The sequence below is a fragment of the Spea bombifrons genome, chromosome 2, assembly GCF_027358695.1.
Source record: "Spea bombifrons isolate aSpeBom1 chromosome 2, aSpeBom1.2.pri, whole genome shotgun sequence".
NCBI lineage: Eukaryota > Metazoa > Chordata > Amphibia > Anura > Pelobatidae > Spea > Spea bombifrons.
In genome coordinates, this window is record NC_071088.1 from 11,025,528 (window position 1) to 11,048,089 (window position 22,562).

Sequence of the window (22,562 nt, forward strand, 5' to 3'; positions counted from 1 at the left end):
AGCTGATCTATAATTATTTTTTTTTGACTCTTATTGATTACCATAATTCCCTTTGCTGTCCATTTAAATGGTTCCAGTTTCCAGGAGATGTATTTGAATGGCCGTTTCCTTCTCACCCTCACTTTCCCCATAGACTGCATGATATTTGCACACTAAATTCTTTAGTACCGTTAAGATTTTCTTTTAGGGTTCGTTAACCATCATAGGTCTCCATCTGTTGACGCAGTTTGGATTAAGCAGAGTTAAAGGAACTAAGCTTAAACTATATCTGACCAATTTACCTTAAAGCTTTATGAGGTCTACAAAGCCTTTAGATGTGCTCACTCTTCATACAGTACAAAATATGAAAGAAATCTGCCATCATCTATTTGGGAATACCTTACTGACGGCAAAAGTTATGGCCTTACAGTGTATATATATATATATACAGTATGTGTGTGTATATATATATAATTATTCCGTTTTTAATATGGTTTACTTTAGCATTTCAGCTTAGTGTTTGGAGAGATTACAGTAAATCACTCAGCGCTGCTCTTCTGAGAATTTCAAATGTGAAATAAGTGTTTGATACCATTACTGGATACGCCAAAAGCTATGACTCTATGAGTCAATAGCGTTCTGGTAGTTGTTGACCTGCCGTGTTACCAGGAACGTCCTTGCTTCGGAATGACAGGCTTGGCCATTAGCTACATCAGCAACTCTCTACACTTTTAATTCTGAGTTAGCACTTGCTCTAAGACCTCAGAGAACCTTGAACACGTCAGATTCTATAGAAATATAAACTCAAGCACGATTACATAGCAACAAAGTTACATAGCTAGAAACCTTGATGCAAGTCCACCAAGGCCAACTTGTTAAAAAAAAAAAAATACTAGTCATTATGAATGGCCAACTCTGAACAGTTTCTCCAGCAAGAAAACTGATATGGTTGTATATATTGCATTGTTTAACGTGTACGGAGGAAAACAAGTCTCGTCAATTTAACTATACATTGTAAGGGGCCAAAGCTTTTCCTGCAGCAGGTGCTCCCTTCATAAAGTCTGGTGAGGAGAATGAGTTGACTGTCTTGACGGCTCTTGCTTGGAATAGACACTTTGACTTGAATCATAACTGAAAAAGTGCTGGTCAATTCAAAAAATGTAGTCCTCCCTTTTCTGATTGAAGAAGATCCATTTTCAACGTTTCAGGAAATTATTAAGATTAAGTTTCCACTCACCTTTTTTAGCAGAATTCATCAGATATTTTTTATGGTGTTGGTCATTTGGAGTCTTTGAGGTAATAGATGTCACTTAAGTTTCTTTTTTTCTAAACACCAATTTACAATGAGTGTTAGTACAAAAAAAGTATTTTTAAGGTTTATTTTTAATAGTTACATTAATAACTACATAATAATAATTAAATTAATCTAATGAAAAGTCATCTTAGAGAAATACATCTTTGAGAATAAATCTAATCATATACATGTGTAGGAGAGAAGTTAGAACACAGACTATATCACTTTCACATGCGGAATTATCATCAAAGAGGGTTATCTATAAAAAGTTATTCTCCTGCAAGGGGGTCTTATCCGCATAGCAACCGATCGGATGATATAATTAGCAGGAACAGTCCATTGGTTGCTAAGGTGATAAGACACTAGAAACACTTTGTTTAACACATAACAGCCAAATCTGGAATAGACTCCGAGGAAGCCAATGGAATGAAACTCAATTGCTAAACATTTTGTTTTTTTGGGATTGCTGCCTGCGATGCCACCGGTTTGTAGAACCTGCCAGACTTAAATGTATTCAGGTGGCTGCATTAGCTTATAAATTTGGTTGTTTGGCAATACTGCCTGATCAGATGAGATTTGGATATGTGGTTGTTTTTTACGCTGAACAGTCCTTAGTTTCTGTGAGTCTTCCATAATTATGAGTAGCTGTTCCACTTTTGTGGGTGTATTGGGGTTTATGGGCCAGTTGGGGAGATCTTCTGACGCAGTACAATTCTCCAATGCAGCTTCCACATGGCCACCTTGCAGTGCTCTGAAGATGAGTAGTGGTGGCTCTTCAGGTGGGGTGGCAGGTGGTCATGTCTTCTGTGTTAGTCCAATTCCAGGACTGGCCCAGCTTCTCCCTGAAATATCTAAAAAAACTGGGGGAAAGGTGCACCTTTAGGTCAAAATGTATTTTTTTTTGCATGCTGCATGTTTGCATATGAAAACCACCAAAATAAGAAAAAAAAAATCCTTTCCTTGTCACTTTCGTTGATATAGTGTTTCTGAAAACCAACAGAAAGATCAACCATAAATTATCTTGGTGTCCTTACAGTCACTACTTCCACTGCTTCAATAAACATATCTCTGAACTAAGAGGGCCCCGTGGTTTTAATTAACCCCTAACCTGGTCCTGAAGGTTAGTGAATGAGGTTCCATTCCCATTTATGAAGCCGTTAACCTAGAATCCTCATGAAATTAAGTTTTAGTATAACATCATCAATACCATGAGGTCACCATCTGGCTACGCAGACACCATGTTGAACTCATTCTGTTTCTGTTCCTTCAGATATTTGCATTGGCTATTGTGGAATCGACTGCAAAGCTTATTGCTGTGATGGGACCCCGCCATACTGCTGTTCCTATTATGCCTACATCGGAAACGTTCTTTCGTAAGTATCATTATACTGTTTATTACACTTGTTATTGCTAGAATCAAAGGCACTTTGCCATTTGGGGCAATTTTATGGTTCATCCTTAAAGGTGCTGATTATTTTTTTCGGCCATTAACGGTCCCTGAAGAAAGCAAAAACCTATGTGTGGGAGTGTTGGTTCATTAATAAACTAATTACTTTATCCCACACTGCACTATAGGGATATGTGTCTATGTTAAAGGTCAGAACGTTACTTCTTTTACAGTAACGAGTGCAGGAGATTATCAACTGAATACCTATTTAAAATCACTATGTTTTGTTATTTTATATATGTGTTTGGTGTGATTTCATTAAAGAAAATATCTACTTTCTAAACAGCATGGGAACCTGGGGCAGGGAAAGTGATCTTCCAAAGTAGTGTAAAATACAACAAATTTATGAAAGAAAACATGAGTACGTTTGGGCCTCATGGGGATACATATTGTCTTTGCCACATATGTTTTTCACCTCTTTAAGTAAAATGTTATGTTTTCCCTAAAAACTGTAAAAGAGGCAAATTATATTATATATACCCATAACTTGGCATGTTATTGTGAGCTACCAATTTTCTTTGCCCTTTCTGTAAACTGTGCTCCATAGTCATTGATCTACTGCCCTCTATGTTTCATCTCCCAGACCACCCGGGCTCTACTTTCCATGATCTTTCCTTCCATCACCTTATCTTTACATTTCTCTTCTCCAAGACAGGCTGAGCTGGCCCTGGAAAATGCATAGTTCCACTGGTGAGATGAGGTTTTTTGCTTAACCTATCCATTATACAGGGCCAAGCAAGCTCTTCTTGCAGGAGAAATGTACCAGACATGGACCTTCATAATGCACAGTGAAGTCTGTAGGTTGAAATGGCAATTCTCCTGCGTGCTTGATCATTAGTAAATGGCCTATGTACCTCCCCGATGTCTCATTTTAGCACCTTTCCCCTTTGGAGCGCAGATTCACATGGCTAACTATATATTACATAGGGCTAGCCCAATTTACCTTGAAAGGCATACTCCTCAAGGGTGTTCCACCATCATGTTTAGTGCCGTGCAGCTGTTTTCAGTCATTAATACATGAATAAGGAGAATTATCAGAATAAAACCAATATTGAAATAAAACAGGCGGAAATAGCAGTAAATAAATAAAACATAACACAAACAGAATACTAAATTTTAAGATTTTCATACAAATAAATACACGGAATTCATTCCGGCCCTTTCTTGTATTCGAATGTCCTATAGTCAGTCTACCTTGAAATCTTTAGCTTACACATGTAGAATATTGAGCAGAAAATCAGATACAATACTAGTGATGTTCTCAGTATTCAATGAACTTAACCTCAAAAAAAGAAAAAAAAAATCCTCCATTAGAAAAAGCCGGTCCTCGCTGCAGACAGTGAAATGTACTCATCTGGTCTAACAAACCATGCAGCCGTCTCAAAGCAGCTTCCAAAGAAAGTCCCAGAGGACATCATTATATTGTGAAGATCACAGGCCATGAAATAAGCCTGCCACCGGTCTCGCAGTGTTTGAATCTACACGCCACAACAACCTTTCACCTTAGTTTGTATGTTTAAAACTTCATACATCCTTCATTGCTTCTTTTAAATAATCATCTAACTTGTGAATTGTTTTAGTAATGATTTCCAGCCGACCTCTCACCACTCGATGCCTGAATCACCATACTCGCAATATGCAGACAGCTCATTTTATTCATAAAATAAATAAATTAATACATAGATACATATATATGTGTGTATATATATATATATACCGTATATATATATATATACCGATACGCCCCAAATTAAAATGTCTTTTTGTAGACATTTGAAATGTTACATCCTAATGAAACTGCCCATTTATGTGGCTTGAAAAGTAATGTATTAAAAAGTTGGTAAGGAAGGGAAGGCTAAATATGTTGGTTGTAGAGAATATAAGAAAAGCTTTAGTGGAGAGAGTAGACAGTAATATGGGTGAAGGGATAAGATGATACATCTCTTTGGAGTACACCGAATGGGGGGCTGCCTATCACATACAGTATGTCGCATCTTCTAACATAGCTGAATCCATTTATTAATACTGCTCATAGCTTACACGGGCGCAACCAGTATTGCTAATCAAGTTCCTGTCTTGAAGTTATCTCACTTCTGCTCCCCCTACCCTTAGACGGGCTCCTTAAACTAATGAACAGCAATCAGCAACTTAACAATAGGGGAGAGATAATGAGAAAGAATAATCATGCAGATCCTAAGAACGGGAAGTTAAAGTGGCTGCTCCCATGTCATACACGTAAAGGAGGGTTTTTTCATAAATACACACTACAGTTCAAAAGTTTGGGGTCACTCAGAAATGTCCTTTGTATGCCCATTAAAATAACATGAAACGGATCAGAAATCCAGCGCAGACGGTGTTAATGTTGTAAATGACTATTGCAGCTGGAAACGGACGATTTTAATGGAATATATTCATAGATATGCAGAGGTCCTTTATCACTCCCATAACTCCTGTGTTCCAATGGCTTGTTGTGTTCGCTAATCTAAGTTTACGTTTTAAAAAAGCTTAATTGATCGTTAGAAAACGATTGTTACAGCTAGAAATGTCCTTGTTTACCATGACGACAGCTAAGTGACCCCAAACATTTCAACAGTACTGTATTTTGTACATGTAACTGTAATGTAATGTATTAAACTATACAATATAGGATCCTGGAAAAGGTGCCACAGCACCAACATTAGCCAATAATGTAGCAAAGTATAATTCTGTGTCAGGGGGTACTCGGTGCATCATGTTGCGAAGACCCCTGGCACACGAAGTGTTAAATAATGACTGTAAACACAATAATGAGAAGAGTATGGCACTGAAGGAGAGAATAAAATGAAAACCCCTTTTAACCTGTCAGGTCTATTCTTCTGTATGTATTGCTTTAGACGATGCCTGTGTGCTTTATTAAAAGTCTGCCAAGGATACTGATAATTCCCCCATATTTGTTATTTATGTGTCCTTTAGAAAACCTCATGAATGCGTATATATGCAAATAATTGTAATAATTTATTTCAAAGGTTGTATAAAGCACTGGTGGCTTTCATCATGCCTAACATGCATTCTTGTTTTTATATCAATAAAGAAAATGAGATCGTGTTGACTTCCAACTCCCAGCATTAATATTCAGAAGATAGGTGCAAAGTGACAATTGTTGTTTTAATATTTAATTTTTTTTCTGGTAATGTTCATGTGGTTTTATTCCTCCAAGAGAATTTTACCATATATGTGATTAGAATTCCAGAGGAAATTGTATTATGTTAGGAATGAGGTTCCATTTATATGCCCTCTCAAAGGTTTGTGCTTTAGTAACAATTTCTTCAAAATGCCTCTAGTTTGGGTTTGTGTTCTTCATTCATTGTAGTTGCTTTAAAAATACTTGTAAAAGCATAACTTGTTGCTGACCCTCCTTTACATTATTGTAAACTTAAGAGGGGCAGTCTAGGGACCTAAGTCCCTTTGTCTCGCTTTCATCCTCTGAAGTACCCTGATATGTTTTGTAGGCGCTCAGAATGTTTGCTGCGTATGAGTGTATAATAGTTGTATACTCTACAACAAGTATAATTCAACAAAAACAAATGGGTGGATGAATGAAACTAAGATAAATGTGTTATTAACTTACATAAATAGCCATCAATAGATCGGAAAGTGACATAAGATGGGTTGGTAAGGGCCAGCGCCTAGCCATGCCTCTAATCATACCTAGGAACTTTCCAGTGTAGGCTACCTGGAGCTCTCCATCTTATGCGGAGTGTCTTCACAATGGTGCAGGGTCACCTGTGCGTGGCGGTGTAGCTAGAAATTACAGCCTTAAGTGGGCAGGGAGTAGGAAGGGAAGTGGGTGTGACCAAATGCCATTTCCCTTACCCACAGAAAGAAGAAACTGACCCGGGGAAGCTACATTTTACCTGGAGACTCTGAGTCAAACCCAAGCACCCCCACTACACTGACGTTAGGTATATAGGGCTAACCCGTGCTCTATTCATCTTCAGCACTGCCCTGGGCTTATGCCAGATAAGTGCCACCAACCACACCCTCTGTGTCTCAATGCTTCTTCTGAGTGCTAGGATATGGCAATATATCTCAGCGTTTTGCCTCTTGAGGTTAGTTAGTTGGGGAGATCATTGATCTCTCTTTAAACTAGCCCATTGAGCACTGATGCCACAGGGGCCCTGATCGATCAATAAGGTTATTGGCTCTATGCTGTGTGGTAGGGGGCTACATCTGCCCTAGGCCTAGTCTTTCTAGGCCAGAATACACAACTGTGGCCAAGAGTATGGAATATGTGGTTAGCCTCTTGAGACTACTTGGCTAACCATGTATTACATATGTGGTTGGCACTCTAAAGAATTAAGTTGAGCTCAGTGAAATTTGCACATCTCCTATGTCTGAGTTTCTGCTAACTTATATATCACGAAGCTATGACATCACAACAAATGATGTACTATATGTTGTAAATCAGTGGAAAAAGTATCTTCTTCCCCATGTTCACGCTTCTCACTGCTTCCACTGGAAAAACCAGGATCTCCCCTAGAACACATTGTTCAGTATTTCACCCAGCTCTGCCTTTGGAGATACATTTGCCATTAAACCACATATACCAGTAAACACAACATCAATTGCATATTTGTCTGATATTTGGCTGCAAACGGGATATTATATTCATATTTCAATAACTAGGGATGTTGCTGTTTTCTGCTTGATAACATGCACATTACAATGAGGCTTGAAAACCACCCCAAGGAGATGAACTGCCATTGTTTTAACAGCTTTTCATAAGTTATAGAATTTAGCTGAAAACAATTAAGATAATTAATTAATTTGATACTTCTAGATACTTCTAAATGGGTATATTAGGGTGCTTGTGTACTAAAGACACATGGGGTTAAAAGCTAAGTGATACGAGACAGGTGTACAGGTGGTAACATTATTAAAGTGACCGTCACAAATGTAAACTTGACATTAGTCAAATTAATATGAATACAGTCAGTATCTTTAAGAATATTTGCAATAAAAACAGAAAAGTATTTCATTTCCTTTCTCTCCGGCAGCGATGTATACCAGCATGCAGCTCACAACTTTTTCAATGCAGATTTAGAATTAACTAAAGAAAGACAGCGCTCAAAGAAAGCGTAAATATAAAAAATATATATAATTTATTGGTATATTATAAATAAAAGAAACAGACATATATTAGAAGTCCATACAGAGCAAAAAGAAAACATACAAAAAAAGGATCGTATGTATAAATAAGACCAAAGAATAAATAACTGAAATAAAAACGATCAATTCGAGAAAAAAATAAAATAAAAAAATAAAATGTAATATAAAATAAAACTCACTGTAGGGCAAGTTATGCCTGGCCAGGCTGGCGCCAAAAAAAACAGGACGCGTTTCGTTTATGAAAAACTTCTTCAGCTGCAAACAAGAAGGCGCAAAAAGAAACAGGAGGTGCTTTAGAGGAGTGCCCATTGTGCCCAAAAGATATAGATCACATAGCGACGCTGAAAAAGGTCATAAATCCATCAAACATAATTAACTGATTCATATGAAGAAACTTTTAATAAATATATAAAACTGTCATCTGTTAGAACTGGTAATAGCACTAATAATATTATTATTATTTATATTATTATATAGCACCATCAAATTTCATAGCCCTGTTCAATGGGCATAACAAGTAGTATATAACATAACTACCGTATTTTACTTACAGAAACAACAGGTGAGGAGAGCCCTGCTGAAACGAGCTTACAGTCTAGAGAATATAAGTGATTTCTTTACCCTCTATTGTTTGGTGAAAAGTATCTTTTGGTATCAGCACCATTTTAACTTCTCCATTCCCTTTTTTTATGTAGGTCAATCTGAAGCTTCATTCTCTGACAGCGCCCCCTATTGTTCAGGGAGTTTTAGGGAAGTTTGTACAGAAAACATTTACTAAAACAGACGTATGTAAAACTCCTGTTCCTAGATTTCTACTTGGTTTTCAGAATTGCAATTTCCGATTGGAACCATCCATAGGGCAACTTCTTGACTGACGCTGGAGAGTCTGGAGAGTCAAGAAAGGACCCGTGGATGGTTACAATTGGAAATTGCAAATCTGTACCTTGTCGTGTACCTTGAGTAATCTGAATCTTAGTGTAATTGGTTAATACTAAAACATGCGCGGGTCAGGGATGGGGCTCCTGAATCCAAGACCAAAGACCAAAATAGGTTCGGGGGTTTTTACAGTAGGAAATATGGGCAGACCTACTGGGCCAAATGGTTCTTATTTGCCATCAAGTTTTTTGTTTCTATGCAACAACATAGATTACACCTCAATTACATGTTTCTGGTTATATCTAACACAGGAATTCAATTGCAGTTTCTGGAGACAGAGGTCAGGCGTGAGAAAGCAGTAATTAGAGCGTATTATGTCTGTGGCCACAGATTGTAGCCTACAGAACAAAACAGGATGTCCGCTTACTGGAAAGGCCTTTGCCTAATTTAAGAAATTCTGAGAAGATGGGAGTTTTACTTGAAAACGTATCATTATAAATAAGTGCTGTAAAGTGTTATCGTCGAATGCCCCTTTAAATTGCGGAAGCGAACTCCAAACCCCATCCTTTCTGTTGAGGTTGGTCATATTTAGAAGACCTCTCAGCTGTGACTGTTGCCTCTTCTTACATTCCAGAACCCGCTGTATTTTAGCTTTTCATCTATTGAGGCGGCATGCATTTTGCATCAAGCTGTAACAGATGTGTTTGTGTGTGGCATTTCTATTTATATATAAATACAAAGAGAGACTTGGAGAGGCAAAGGCAGTTTTGTATGTAGAACAAAAACTCTTCCTTGAAATGTGAAGAATGCCTTTATTGTCCCAGTAAGAGATTTCACTATAAATATGTTTGAATAAATCTCAGTTACCATGCAAGGAGGATATATATTCAAGATGTGTGCATAGGGCAGTCTGTATACAGATGTGTGAACTGTGCTCTCACATCTGTGACTTTTTTGATTCAACTATTTGAACAATTGAGTCCTGTTTTGTATTGTTTAGGGTTGTTGACCTAGGGCATGATCTCCTCATTTAGAAAAAAAAACCAATATATATCTATAAAGCCATCAAGTCCCTACTGGCCATCTGGCACACCAGGTAAATGCACAGTGTGGCCATCAAAAATGTACCATGGGACTCCCCAACTTTGACCCAGAGTCCCCAGGTCAGTTTCTTCTTTCTCTGGGCAGGGAAGCAGTGTTTGGCCATGCCCACTCCTTGCCTACTAAAAGCTGTCTGGATCTAGCCCCGCCCCTACTTGTGGCAAGCTCTGCCCCTTCATGAATCCACTCCCCCAGAAGACGGTGCCCTCCCGGCAGCCTACCCTGGAAACTTCCCAGATATATGTATGGGTGAAAGTTTGTTCTAAACCCTTAAATGTTTCAAATGGCTCATGTCATCCACACATTTGTGAAAGCCTGTGTTAGGGACTAGCCCCGCCCCTACATGTGGATGGCCCTGCCCCTTGATAAAGCCACGCCCTAGAAGACAGATTCTCATCGAAACAGCCTCTAATGATCCCTTCTTAATTGTTCTCTTTGGAATCTGGGTAATGTTGCCTTCAGCTTTATTTAGCATCCCCCTTGGTATATTAGCTATTCCAGAACTCTGTAAACTTAAACAAGATAAATTGTGTTTAATAAACCAAATTAATGTAATTTAACTGTATAAATAAAGGCTGTTTTATGTCCCCGATGAATTAATGTAGAAAAGTAATTATTATTTCACTTACAACTACAATAAATATGGTAAAAGGACTGCAAAGATGAAACTCAGCACAGTCATGCTACAGGGCTTTATCTGAAAAATGTCTGGAGTTATAGGCTACGCAATGAAAAATGTTGCATGGTGCTAAATAGAAAATTGCCCAGGGAAGTAATATTATCCTGTATCGATAAATAACACATACAAATAATAACTACAGTCTAATATCTAGAACAGAAGGCCAACAGTATAACCGCACTAAGATTTTCTGTTAAATAAACCTTTTTTCATAGCTGCCAACAGTGTACCATTTACCAAGTTAGTCCTGACAAGTGGACTTTTGTCCCAGAAGATGTCCTGTTTAATAGGTCTGCCGGCAGCTAGGTTTGAGCTGACGGATCCGACACTTTCCATGCTGGAAAGCGGGGAGAAGACATGTTTTGGGCAGAGACCAAATGTGTCCCATTATCTCAACATGGAATATTGGATTGTTGCCAAGTGGGCATTTCTTTTCTGATTTTTTATTGTAAAATGTGAAATACATTTGAAATATTACTTTTTATGTCCTGTTTACTCATTGTAGGCGCTGCGGAATATGATGGTGCTATATAAAAAAAAATATAAAAAATAATAGTAATGGGAAAAAGTTGATAAAAAGAAGAAAAAACTTTCCGGTGTAGCTAAAAACGTTCAAGGGAGACGGGTTAGTTGTGAAATCGAAGCTTTGTGTGATAAACAGGTCCTTTTATTTATCAAAATATGATTATGATTAGAGATCAGTAGTTCTCATTGAAATGAATAGACGAAATGAAATGCTAGACCGTAACGTCTTTTAGTAAATGAATGCCGCTCTTGTTTGATAGATTATGTGTTGGTTAGTGAACATTTATCATCTATAGCTCTGTAAACTCCATCACCGTATCACAGTAAGCCCAAAACACATTCATTTATTTCCCTTTGGAAAGCATTGTGGAAAGCATATTATACTGAAATATTAGCTAAAGACTTGTTCTTAAAGGGAAAGTGCAGGGTTTTTTTCTCTGAGCATTAATTAATAAGTGTAATGTTATGCATTTGTTTAATATATGATGAAGAATGCTTTATAAAATTGCTCTTTAATGGTGTTTTAATGAGTCTGCTGACAATAAGAAATTCTTTATCTTGTGCAGAATGGAAGGAAAATATAAGAGGAAAATATTTCCTTTATTTTGGGCTCTGTCCCTGATTTGTGACGTTTTATGTAACACCATATGGATGTTGATAATACTTCTTAATAATTTTGGTGTTCACTGTTGAAATGAAATTAGGTGGCCATACGTGGGGGAAGGGCATGCATGCACGTCCACAATATTGTGAATTCTGAACATCTCGGTAATAGGAAATGTAATTTTTTATTTGTATGCAGTACCACGTATGGTAGAAAGATAGGACCTGATCTACCTATAACCACCCTTTGATCAACCCATTTGATGCCTATCTCAAGCAAAATAGTCTCTAAACTACAAAGTCCCTCTCACTGAAACTTTAATTCTCGTTTGATAGCGGGTCTCAGTACATTTGTTATCAACGTGTACTCAAGAGTATGCTCCACGCTCCTGAAAAGAATACTCAGTGTAACTTTACTGACATATTACCATGTATTAAAAAGTAGGGTGATGTTGCGGAAAACAATACCTTCCCTTAATAAATGGCTATTGATTACCACGCCATGTATCAGGGCAGGGCCTACACATTATGCGCATGTATCCAGCCCGCAGCTGCACATTAAACCGTAAGCAGCAGCACAGGTGAGTGGCCCACCCAATCTGCCACCAGCCCACCACTCACTTGCCCGGTTTGCCAGTCCTGTCTTGCGATATATAACTATCAATGAGTATTATCGTGATTGTTAATATCGTGATAGCAAATATTCACTAATCTCAATTTTTGCTGTAGGGGCAGCAATGATTCGAAACAATAATAAAACGCAGAAAAAAAAAACATGATTGGAACAGGCTTTGGACTAAATGCTTGGATGCAAAGGCTCACACAGATGAGACCCTGACTCTTGTATAAATGTGGGCTACCTAGATTTAATAGCCAAAACGCATTTTCCTGCTTACGGGCAAATGCTCTTCAACTCTGATATGAATCAGTAGCTCATCTGTGAAACAGAGCGGATTCATGCACAAAAACACAGCTTATGGAAGCGTTGAATCGGAATCAACTCCACTCCGTCCACTTCATTAAACTCTGGTGACTCACAGCCTTGCGAATGACAATTCTCGTTTAGCCTGCAAACGTTTCTCCACTTGGAAAGTCAGCGCATGTCATCTGTTTATCATTAATTTTGCCAAAAAAAAAAATGTTTTTATAAAACAAACAAAAAAAAAGATATTAAAAAAAGCTATGGAAAAAAGCATGCTTTTCTGATAAAATGATTTACTGGGGAGGGTGTCAGCAACTTCAAAAACTCAATAATTGTGCAGAACAAAGCTTTAGATCATTGGAAGGTAAACACCAGCATAACATGTCCTGCGGAGCACCCAGATCTGTTTGATTAGAACAATAAACCTCATGGAAAAACATGACTATCTCTATTGTCCAGGCACTGAACACACACACAAAAAATTATATTACACAGAAAAAGCAAAAAATATGTTTATTATTCAATAGGCTGGTCAGTTATTCAGTACATTTTTTTTCAGTGGTTTTGGGATATTTATTCTCTCCATTTTTATTTGCACGTAAAGCAGGATTATTTTCAGAGGCAGAATAAGAACATTATGTGCCCCAAAAAATACAGGAGTGAAAAATGGAAACTTCTAAAATGGCTTCAGGCAGCGAGTTTAAAAAAAAATATATAAATATTTTTCTATCCCCACTATTGCAGAACGCATATTAAAGAATAATATATTTTAAAATTAAAAAAGCAAGCGCTTGCTTGAGGTAGAAGCGATGCTTGCCACTGTGTAAGGAAAGAGATTTCATTTAAATCAATAGGAGCACTTTCCATGTACAGAGGTCTCAACAGACCCCTGCCCACAGTGTTTTTTGAGCCAGAGCTAAAGCTTACTGGCCGTAACTACATCACGTGTAAGGACATGTGATCGGCATACCTGGGAACTTCTGGGCTCCGGCTACCCGGAGCCTTCCCTTGCGGGTCGCGGCCAGGACTGTCCACTGACATCAGTGGGAGTTCCCCCTGACTTCAGGGGCGCTCCCGAAGACATCAGTGGGAGTTCCCGCTGACGTTGGGGGGCGTTCCCGCTGATGGCGGCGGGAAACATCCCAATTTAAAGGGAAAATGGGTCGGGAGCGGGGCGGGTCAAGACCCCGCAACCCGGAGGATTTGGGTCTTGACCCTGAGAACCGGAGAAGTGGTGCTTCACCCGGCAATCTCCTGGCAAAGCGGACATCCTGGAAATTTAAAGGGACAACACAGCTACAGTGTATACATTATAATAGGAGGCTTTTGGTTGGGGTGGAATATATATAATACTACCCAAAACTAAGCCCTTTTGCCCAGTACATGACCGTCATCTTTCCCTCTCGTGTGGACTCCTCCCCCACATGAAAATTTTGAGATAATGCTTTTGGTAATGAGTTGTCATCGGTTCATGCCCATGAGACGAGGGGTTAAAAAAGCAATTTCACACTTGAATAAAAAAGATTAAAATAACCCAAAATGCTTTAACTATCCCAGTTCCAAATGTCACAAGTGCAACATATTTAAAACAATAGTTTAAATGATCAAAGTGATCAAATCCTTTATTAAATACAATTTCATCAGTTTCTACGTTTCAGTGCTGGGTCATTAAGGGTCTCTGAATCGTTTGGCTTTTTAATATAAACTTGATAAAAAAGTATGAGACCTTTTGAATGTACGGTTCCTACGCAGGGAATAAAGTTTTCCAGCGGTAAAGACTTTAATTAGAATCGGGTCGCTGTGGGAAATATCTGGTATCTACGAAGTCTTCAGCAGCAATCAAACAAACGGAAAGTATTTTCCCCAAAATTTCTAGATAATATTAGCTAAAAAGTGAAAACAATTGAGATAGTGTTAGCTACCTAATATACTGTTCGTTCAGAGTGTAGTTCTGAACGTGTAAGTTCAGGGCCGGACTGGCAATGAAGAAGCCCTGGCACTTTACGGCTGGCAGCCGCCTGGTGACTTAAGTGCGGCCGACGTCTGGATATGGCAGGCCTCATGCTGCCTTTTTCAATGCCTGCGTATCGTGCCTGCGGTCGGTTGCCGCGCGCTACAGCACCCGGCAGATCTGGGAAGGATGTCAGGTGGCCAGTCCTGGCCTGTGAATGTTTTTAAGTCAGACTACAATTCTCATTATCCCTTGTTATAGGGGGCGTGACTTTGTGACCAATTATGTAACCGGGTAAGACATTTTCGGAAAGAAAAAAATAATTTACACAATTATTACACACTTATACCAGCCAAACAGATTGAGTTCCTTGAACTGAGCCCTAGAGGGACAGTCCCTCTTAAGAGGGATACTTGGGAGGTATGGTCCCAGGACGTCACAGGGTACCATATTATTATTATTATTTATTGTTTTATATAGCGCCATCAAATTCCGTAGCGCTGTATCCTCTGTCAACCTGAACAGGGGCATCAGACATTGAGGTTTCTGTCAAATTTGCCCATCCAAGGATCGACCTCAGCTTAATCCAAGGAGAGCTGAAGGAAAATCTAGTAATAATAACGTATTCTGACATAAACTAAAAAATAGGAATCTATATACAGACAGGTCTCGAGTTACATCGGCTAGGCTTACACCCTTTCCCACCTACATCCTGTGTCCTAAAATGTACCCATCGCCTCCCCTCCCCCACCTGGACCCTCCTGGGAGCACGCGTGTGCCTTTGCGTGCCTGTCCTTTCATATGAAATCCTACATGTACTAGCCCTGGGGGCTTACTTCGCAGCGTCTGGGCTGTGGGTTAGCGAGGCTGCGATTCTCTACAAAAAAATAGCCCTGTAACCCTTTCTTTGCCACCAAAGTGATATTTTTTTTCCTCTTGATATTGCCATAGTTCCCAGCGTTTATTCTCTGCCTCATTTCCCCCCCTCCATGTTTCAGTAACTTGCATCATTCCTTTAGAACACAGACAGGCCGCAGTTATTTGATATCCCTGCTTGAGCACAGATGGTTACGTTAAATGTTTATTTAACTACTTGTTTTCCGGTAAGGATACACAAAATGATTGGCCCTTCTTCATAATTGAAACTCATGAGCAAGCAGGACCCTCGTAGGCCCACCATTCTCGCTACAAATTTGAATGAAAGTTCCATGAGACTTGGTCTTATTTTAGAGTCAGGATAGCCGTATGCCTGCCCTATGCATGTTTCATTCTCTCACTGTATTAATCGCTACCAATTCTGCTGGGAGGCTGCTCCACTTAGGTACCTCGCTCTTTGTAAAACGTCCTGACATTGTGCTTCTGAGCTGCGGTATATCACTGCCTGTGTTTGCCGCCAGTTGTCCTCCGTGCAATAAACTATTTTTACGTGTTTGCAGCAGATGTAGTGATCACGGGGATTGTTTATGGCATCCTTTGGCGGCTGATAGGATTTATCATCCGCAGCTGCCAGATGCTGCACTTACGTGGTAGGGTACATGGGTCCCACGTGGCTGGTCACATGATCATTCTCAGGTGGTATCCAGGCAACCGTTTTACTGTCAATAGGTTGTGACGCTGTTGCTATCAGGGTGACCGTACCCCGTCATTAAGACGGCCGTCGTTTAATGGGCATTTGCTCAGATAGATAACTACCCCATCTATTTGGATTTTCATATTGTTGCCACGGTTGCCGCATTAGCCATTTTTGTCCACGACTAGATTTATTTAATTATTGAGGAGATTGCCGAAGGTAAACCCAAGTCAGATTGTCCTTCTCAGCTAAAATAATGTCGTCTTTGCAGCAAGAGCGGTGAAGACGCTCAACATAGTAAACAAAACAGTAAAGGATAAAACGGCTTTAGTGACATTAGAACGGAAAGCTAAAAGCCGATTGAGTTAGATTGTAAGCTCCTGTGCACAGGGCCCTCCTCACCGGTTCTTTCTGTAAGTCGAATTGGTATGTGATACAGTACTTGTTATGTCCTGTCTATCCATTGTACAGCGCTACGGAATATGATGGCGCTATATGAAACAATAAATAATAATAATTGACCTAGGAGCTCCCATCGTGGTCTCTGAACGCCATTGTTAGAAAATTGGCTTCAACTGAAAGATTATTTCTTTAAAGCAGGTTTGGAAGCATTATTAGCAAAAGGAGGCATGGGAACACTAAAGGCATAGGTACCAACAGTCTCGAATACCCCAAAACAGTCCCGTTGACTAGGCTGCAAGCTTTCCCCATAAATTTCCCATTTATTGAACATTTATAGGACAAAACGGGAGGAAACATTTGAAAGTCAGTAATCAAGTAGATGGTGAGTCTGGATAAGGAGGCAATCGAATGATCTCCATAAATATGTAAATATAAATACTACAACAGACTCTCAATCAATTTATTTCATTTCTTTTTCCGTTTGCCTACTTTCGTTCCACAGAGGACATTTTTACTTCACCGATTCAGAGATCGCGTGGCTTCTATGCTAATCACCCTCATTATTAATTACCGGGTTATTATCTGCCAAGTGAAAAAAGGGCTTTCATGTCTCCTCGTGCGAAATTCAACTGTACAAACTCATCTGTTACGTTTGGCGTTTTCATTTTAATATTAAAGTACCTCTGAAAATTGTAATTACCAGAATTCTTTTCCTATAAACATTATACCATAATAACTTCATTAATTGGCGTTTCCATGCATTTAACACAGTGTATTTTAATGAAAATGATGGCCCAAAATGCTTCAAATGCATAATTTACACTTTAAAGATTTAGAAAATAGATTTCAGAACTGGAGTACGAATGCGAGTACGGAATGTCCTTTTGAGGGTAGTGGATATTGTATTGGCGCCCCCTGTAGGCTATGTCGGGGTGTAACTTCGGCAGAGCGGGTGTCTGCCAAGTAGAAAAGACGGAATAAAAGTAGAAATAAAGAATTGTTTATACAATTATTTTAAATAGTTTTCAACATTTTATTAAAGTGTGTAATGGATTTTGATCCGAACAATAATGATGCCTTCCAGTGGCTTAAATTCATGGGTCATGGGTCTCAAGTCAGAGAGGTCCCAGTTGGGACATCTGCGCATGATGCTTGGGAGCAGGAGAGCAAAGCTCCCCACTAGACTCACAGCAAATCAATTCACAGACACTCTGCCCCCTTTATACAGATAAATAGTTTTTAATGATAAGCAACCCATTATGACACGCCAGATATTTCTTGTGTATAGGGCATTTTAACTCCTCACTAAGGATGCTTCCTATAACACAGCTACCAAGATCAGGGATTTCAAATATAGGATGTGGTCTCGTTGGAGGCTCTGTCCCCAAAGAGAGCGCTTATACAGAGAGCCAAGCACCAGGTATGGCACCTTCATCGGCATATGGTGGCTGCTACGGCACCTGTGCACATGCAGGCCAACAATTATGGGGCTGTTCCTTGTGTGAAGCGCCACCAACAGTGTACTCAATGCCCCAAAGAGACAGATCACTTCAGTAAAAATCTGAGATTGGTGTAACTGGGGTCAAAGTTCAGGACTGTCCTACTTTTCATGAAATAAAACTGGGGTAAAAACACCTTGATATACTGAAATACTGAGTTCGGGTTTTATGATATATATATATTTATATATATATATATATATACACACAATATAAAGAATAACATTTAATGGAAAAATTACTTATTAATTTAGATTATTAGCCAACTTAATTTAAAATCAGTAATCTTACACTGTGAGTTTTTGATCTTCATGTTAAATATATATAGTGAGCGACTCTTAGCTGACTGTATTTCATACTCCATAGTAATAGCATAAATAGCGTAACAAGGACTTTTCTCGCGGTAAAAGGTTTTATACCCCCATCAGGAGGCCAGCTGTTCTTCTATGCATTTTGTGCTGGCACTGGCAGAACCCAGCCATGTACTAGCGAGAGGCAATTATCACTGGATTAAAATGTAGCCTACAGGCAGCATTCAGATAATGTGGTCAGGTTTTTGCTCCTGCTCGTGAAATTACGTAGACATTCTCACCAACATATAAATAGTCCGTTTGTTAGGGTTTGGGTTCCTTCCCTTGAAACAATTAAGTGCTTCTTAAATAAGCTGCTTTTTAAAAGGCACGATATAGCGTGAGGCAGCACCCTCTGGCATCTGAGAAGGTTAAGCATCTGTGATTAATTTGGGGAAATAGGGCGCTATCCTCTATCCTGTAATTTCACCTATTAACCTTCTGGTTAGGGGTCAGCGACATATCTCTTAAGGGGAGATTTTGACAGGAAAGAGATTAAACGTTATTTAAAACATTCAATAGAACCGTCGGATTCATTACTATGTAGCGTCTGTTTCGCTTATTAAAGGAATGAAATATTACATAATCTGGAAACACCATTGCATAGGTTTATTAAGTATAATGCACTGTAAAATAAAACAGGGGGCAACAGGCATAGCATCCTCCCTCATTATGGCGCCTAAACTTACTTACCGGGTCGTAACAACCCTGAACCCTCACCCCATCTCAGCTCTTACCTCCAAATGCTCTCCTCACCACCCTCTTCATTCTGCTAATAGACAGCTTCCCTCCTCTCAACGTAATCCTTTGTTCCCACTCAGGTCTCCAGGATTTCACCCATGCTATAAATTATTATTATTATCTTTTATTGATAGAGCGCCAACAATTTCTGCAGCGCTTCTTAACAGTCCATCCATTCAAAGCGTCTGACAAAACTAGAACTGACGAAGACAAACCAATACATGAGGCGTAGAAGGTCCTTCTCAGTACATGGTGAGCTTTGTGAATATTCTGGCTTCACACTCTTTGTGATGTTACAATACAGATAATGTTCAGTATAAATTGAAGCAGAGGATCTGCAACTCTTCAAAATCCTTAATTTCCATTCCAGTCCATTCCGGTTTAATTCTAAAGCTCCGGCATTTTCTTTAGTGTTACTACAAAACGGAGGGGGATACAAAATTACCGATAAGATTAAAATTGTGGTCTCACAGAACAAGGGGATTCCATAAAATATTTCGATCACTAGATTGTAAGCTTTTGAGAAGGGCCTTCTACACCTCATGTATTGGTTTGTCTTTGTCAGTTCTAGTCTTGTATATATACACCATTGGGAGCAGGGATCATAAGTTACCTAACAAACATATCAAATAGGTGAGACACCGATGGAAACCAGTGCAACAAAACAAGAAATCAATACAAAGCCATTCAATATTGCATGTCTTATCAATACCATTGTGAAAATAATATCTTAGCCACTTGTGTCCACCAGAAAGACCCGGTGACCCAGAAACGTGTCAATCTCCGTTGCGACTACATGGATTCAGATACAGTTGGTTCTAAAATGTTCAAGAGTTACTGAGATCCCTGGCTGAATTGTCAAATAGATTTCCTAACTCCACAAGTCAGTCTATAACAACAGTAATAATCTAACTCAGCGGTATGTCACCAAATAACCAATAATAATTCCACTGGTTACCTTTCTAACCATGTTCTGTCTTCCTGTATTTCAGAGGCACGGCGATAGCAGGGATTGTGTTTGGCATTGTATTTATCATGGGGGTGATCGCAGGAATAGCTATCTGCATCTGTATGTGTATGAAGAATGCCAGGGGCACTCGCGTGGGAGTTATAAGGACCACACACATCAACACCATTAGTTCTTACCCAGGTAAGACGGACACCTTAACTGTACAAAGTATGTAAGGCTTGTTATTGTCTCTCAACCACCTTTTACTTACACCTTGTACTCCGAAAGTGTCATTATCCACTACATTTTTTTCCATGTCAATATAAATGTTCATTGAGGGCAATACCCATTGACACCCTACTTAGCAAAATGGGGAAATATTCTCTTCTTGACTCTATAATCGGAACTGGAAGGCTTCTCATACTCCCGATTCTTCTCCATATGTCCTACAAATTGGCTCTGCTGGGAATCACCTTGTTGAACATTTCGATGTGGATACACTGTTGTGAATATGGCCTCTGATAAATCTCTGAATTTTACCTGGTCACCCCAAGGTCCCCTCAGGCCAACTCTGCCTTTTACTGAAAATATGTTCCTGTGTATCACCGAAGGTGTTGCTCTCCTAGTACTCAAAGATTAATAGTAAGATTAATTACTATTAATTATCCTGTGACATTATAACTGTTCTGACATTTCTGAGAAAGACAAGTCTAGAAATGTTTCTAGAGGCAACATAAAATGCAGATAAATTCACCTGTAACATAAAACACATATAATGTAACAACTCGGCTTACAATGAACCAAGAACCAAGAAGTCAAATAGGGAATGATCCTTTTTGAAAATCACAAGGTCAAAATAAGGTTTGAGGTAAGGAAAAGAAAGGAATATATATATATATATATATATATATATAGAAGTGTCTTCTAAGCTTGGCCAAAGAGTAACTAAAAAGTAAAACAGAGGGTTTTAAAATCAGAGGGTTATAGTATGAATTTGGTTTGGAGATTGTCCTGCAAATGCAGTTGTCACCACATCGTATATCAAAGTATTGAACATCTTGGCTGGTCTTTATCAAGTTACCGTGATTGTGTTCACCTGACATTCCTGAGTAAATATCAGTAGAACTTTAAAATTGTGTTGCATTAAACCTAACCATACCACTGGAAAAGCTTAAAACACTTATTTTTTTGCCCATATAGTTTCTCCACCACCCTACAGCTTTGAATATGAGATGGAATATCCACTGGACCTACCACCACCATACACGCCAACTCCACACATGTCTATGCAGTATCCATCACCACCTCCTTATCCGGGACCAAGGAAATAAGATTCTATGAACGGGATGCTCGACTAATGCAGAGACGGCAACATGTTTTAGTTTTTTACCAAGATAGAATAAATACAAATACAGGGGTATTTTGTGCAGGAAAACATAACATCCCAAATCTAAGCAAACATTCCAGCCTTATGTCCTGAAATGCTTGAATCGAGGTCTTCTGGACAGCATTCAGCTCTGATTCTTTATGTGTCCACTTAGACTGAACTATAACCCAAACATGCACCACCCTGTAAGGAACTTATTTATTTTGCTGTACAATGTATTTGTGAGAAGAATACTGTAAAAATAAAGATAGGGAAAGCCTTTGTTACCTGATAAATTAGTTTAATTGTAATTCTAAAATTAAATTGTCACAGATGGCTTTTTTTAAACAAATATTTACATTTTTAATAAAAAGAAATAATGCCATAAACAACTTTGATCACATTTTTGTTTTGTATCTGTTTAAGTTTATCGCCCACATGAGCCTGCTGAAAATTAGCAATTCGTTTACATTTTGTAAGGGAAAAAAAATATAACAAATTAGTAATTTTCGAGAACAGCTGATGTTCTGTAATAAAAGAGCAGCATATGAAAATGATCTAAGTGCTTTGCACGGAAGTGGTCGGCAGAGACATTGGGAGAGAGTGTGAGAGCATGAGTAAGAGTGAGAGAATGAGGGAGAATGTGAGAGCATGAGTAAGAATGTGAGAGAGAATGTGAGAGAGCATGAGTAAGAATGTGAGAGAGAATGTGAGAGAGCATGAGTAAGAATGTGAGAGAGTGAGCGAGAATGTGAGAGAGCATGAGTAAGAGTGAGGGAGTGAGCGAGAATGTGAGAGAGCAAGAGTAAGAGTGAGAGAGTGAAAAAGCAACAAAATGCAAATTAAAATTCTCTGCTTTCGTTTGTTTCGTTTGAGGTCCCCTCTCGTTCAGACTTTCGTACAAGTTAACGAATGCACAAGTCTAACAGACACACACATACATATATATATTTCTTTCTATAGAAAATCCATGACCTGTTGTTTCCAAGTTATACGTTCTGAGGAGCAGAATGTTCCTTACACTATAAGCAAGAGATCTCTAGCTTTGATAACCTGGCAGAGAAGAATATATATATTCCATATAACCTCGGTGGGTTAAGCCAACAATTCCTTATCTTAATGAGTCTCAGTCTGTATTAAAATGCTTGCTGCACCGAAAT

The 22,562-nt window shown here is 38.8% G+C and overlaps 1 protein-coding gene across 1 annotated transcript in view; it reads left to right on the top strand.

The window, feature by feature from the left end:
* Positions 1–21,805, top strand: part of CYYR1 (cysteine and tyrosine rich 1) — a 34,702-nt gene extending 12,897 nt beyond the window's left edge. Inside the window, exons 2-4 of the mRNA XM_053457311.1 lie at positions 2,544–2,646; positions 20,080–20,237; positions 21,237–21,805. Coding sequence (XP_053313286.1) covers positions 2,544–2,646; positions 20,080–20,237; positions 21,237–21,367 — 392 coding nt within the window. The 3' untranslated portion in view covers positions 21,368–21,805. The remainder of the gene's footprint in view (positions 1–2,543; positions 2,647–20,079; positions 20,238–21,236) is intronic.
* Positions 21,806–22,562: the final 757 nt, after the last annotated feature.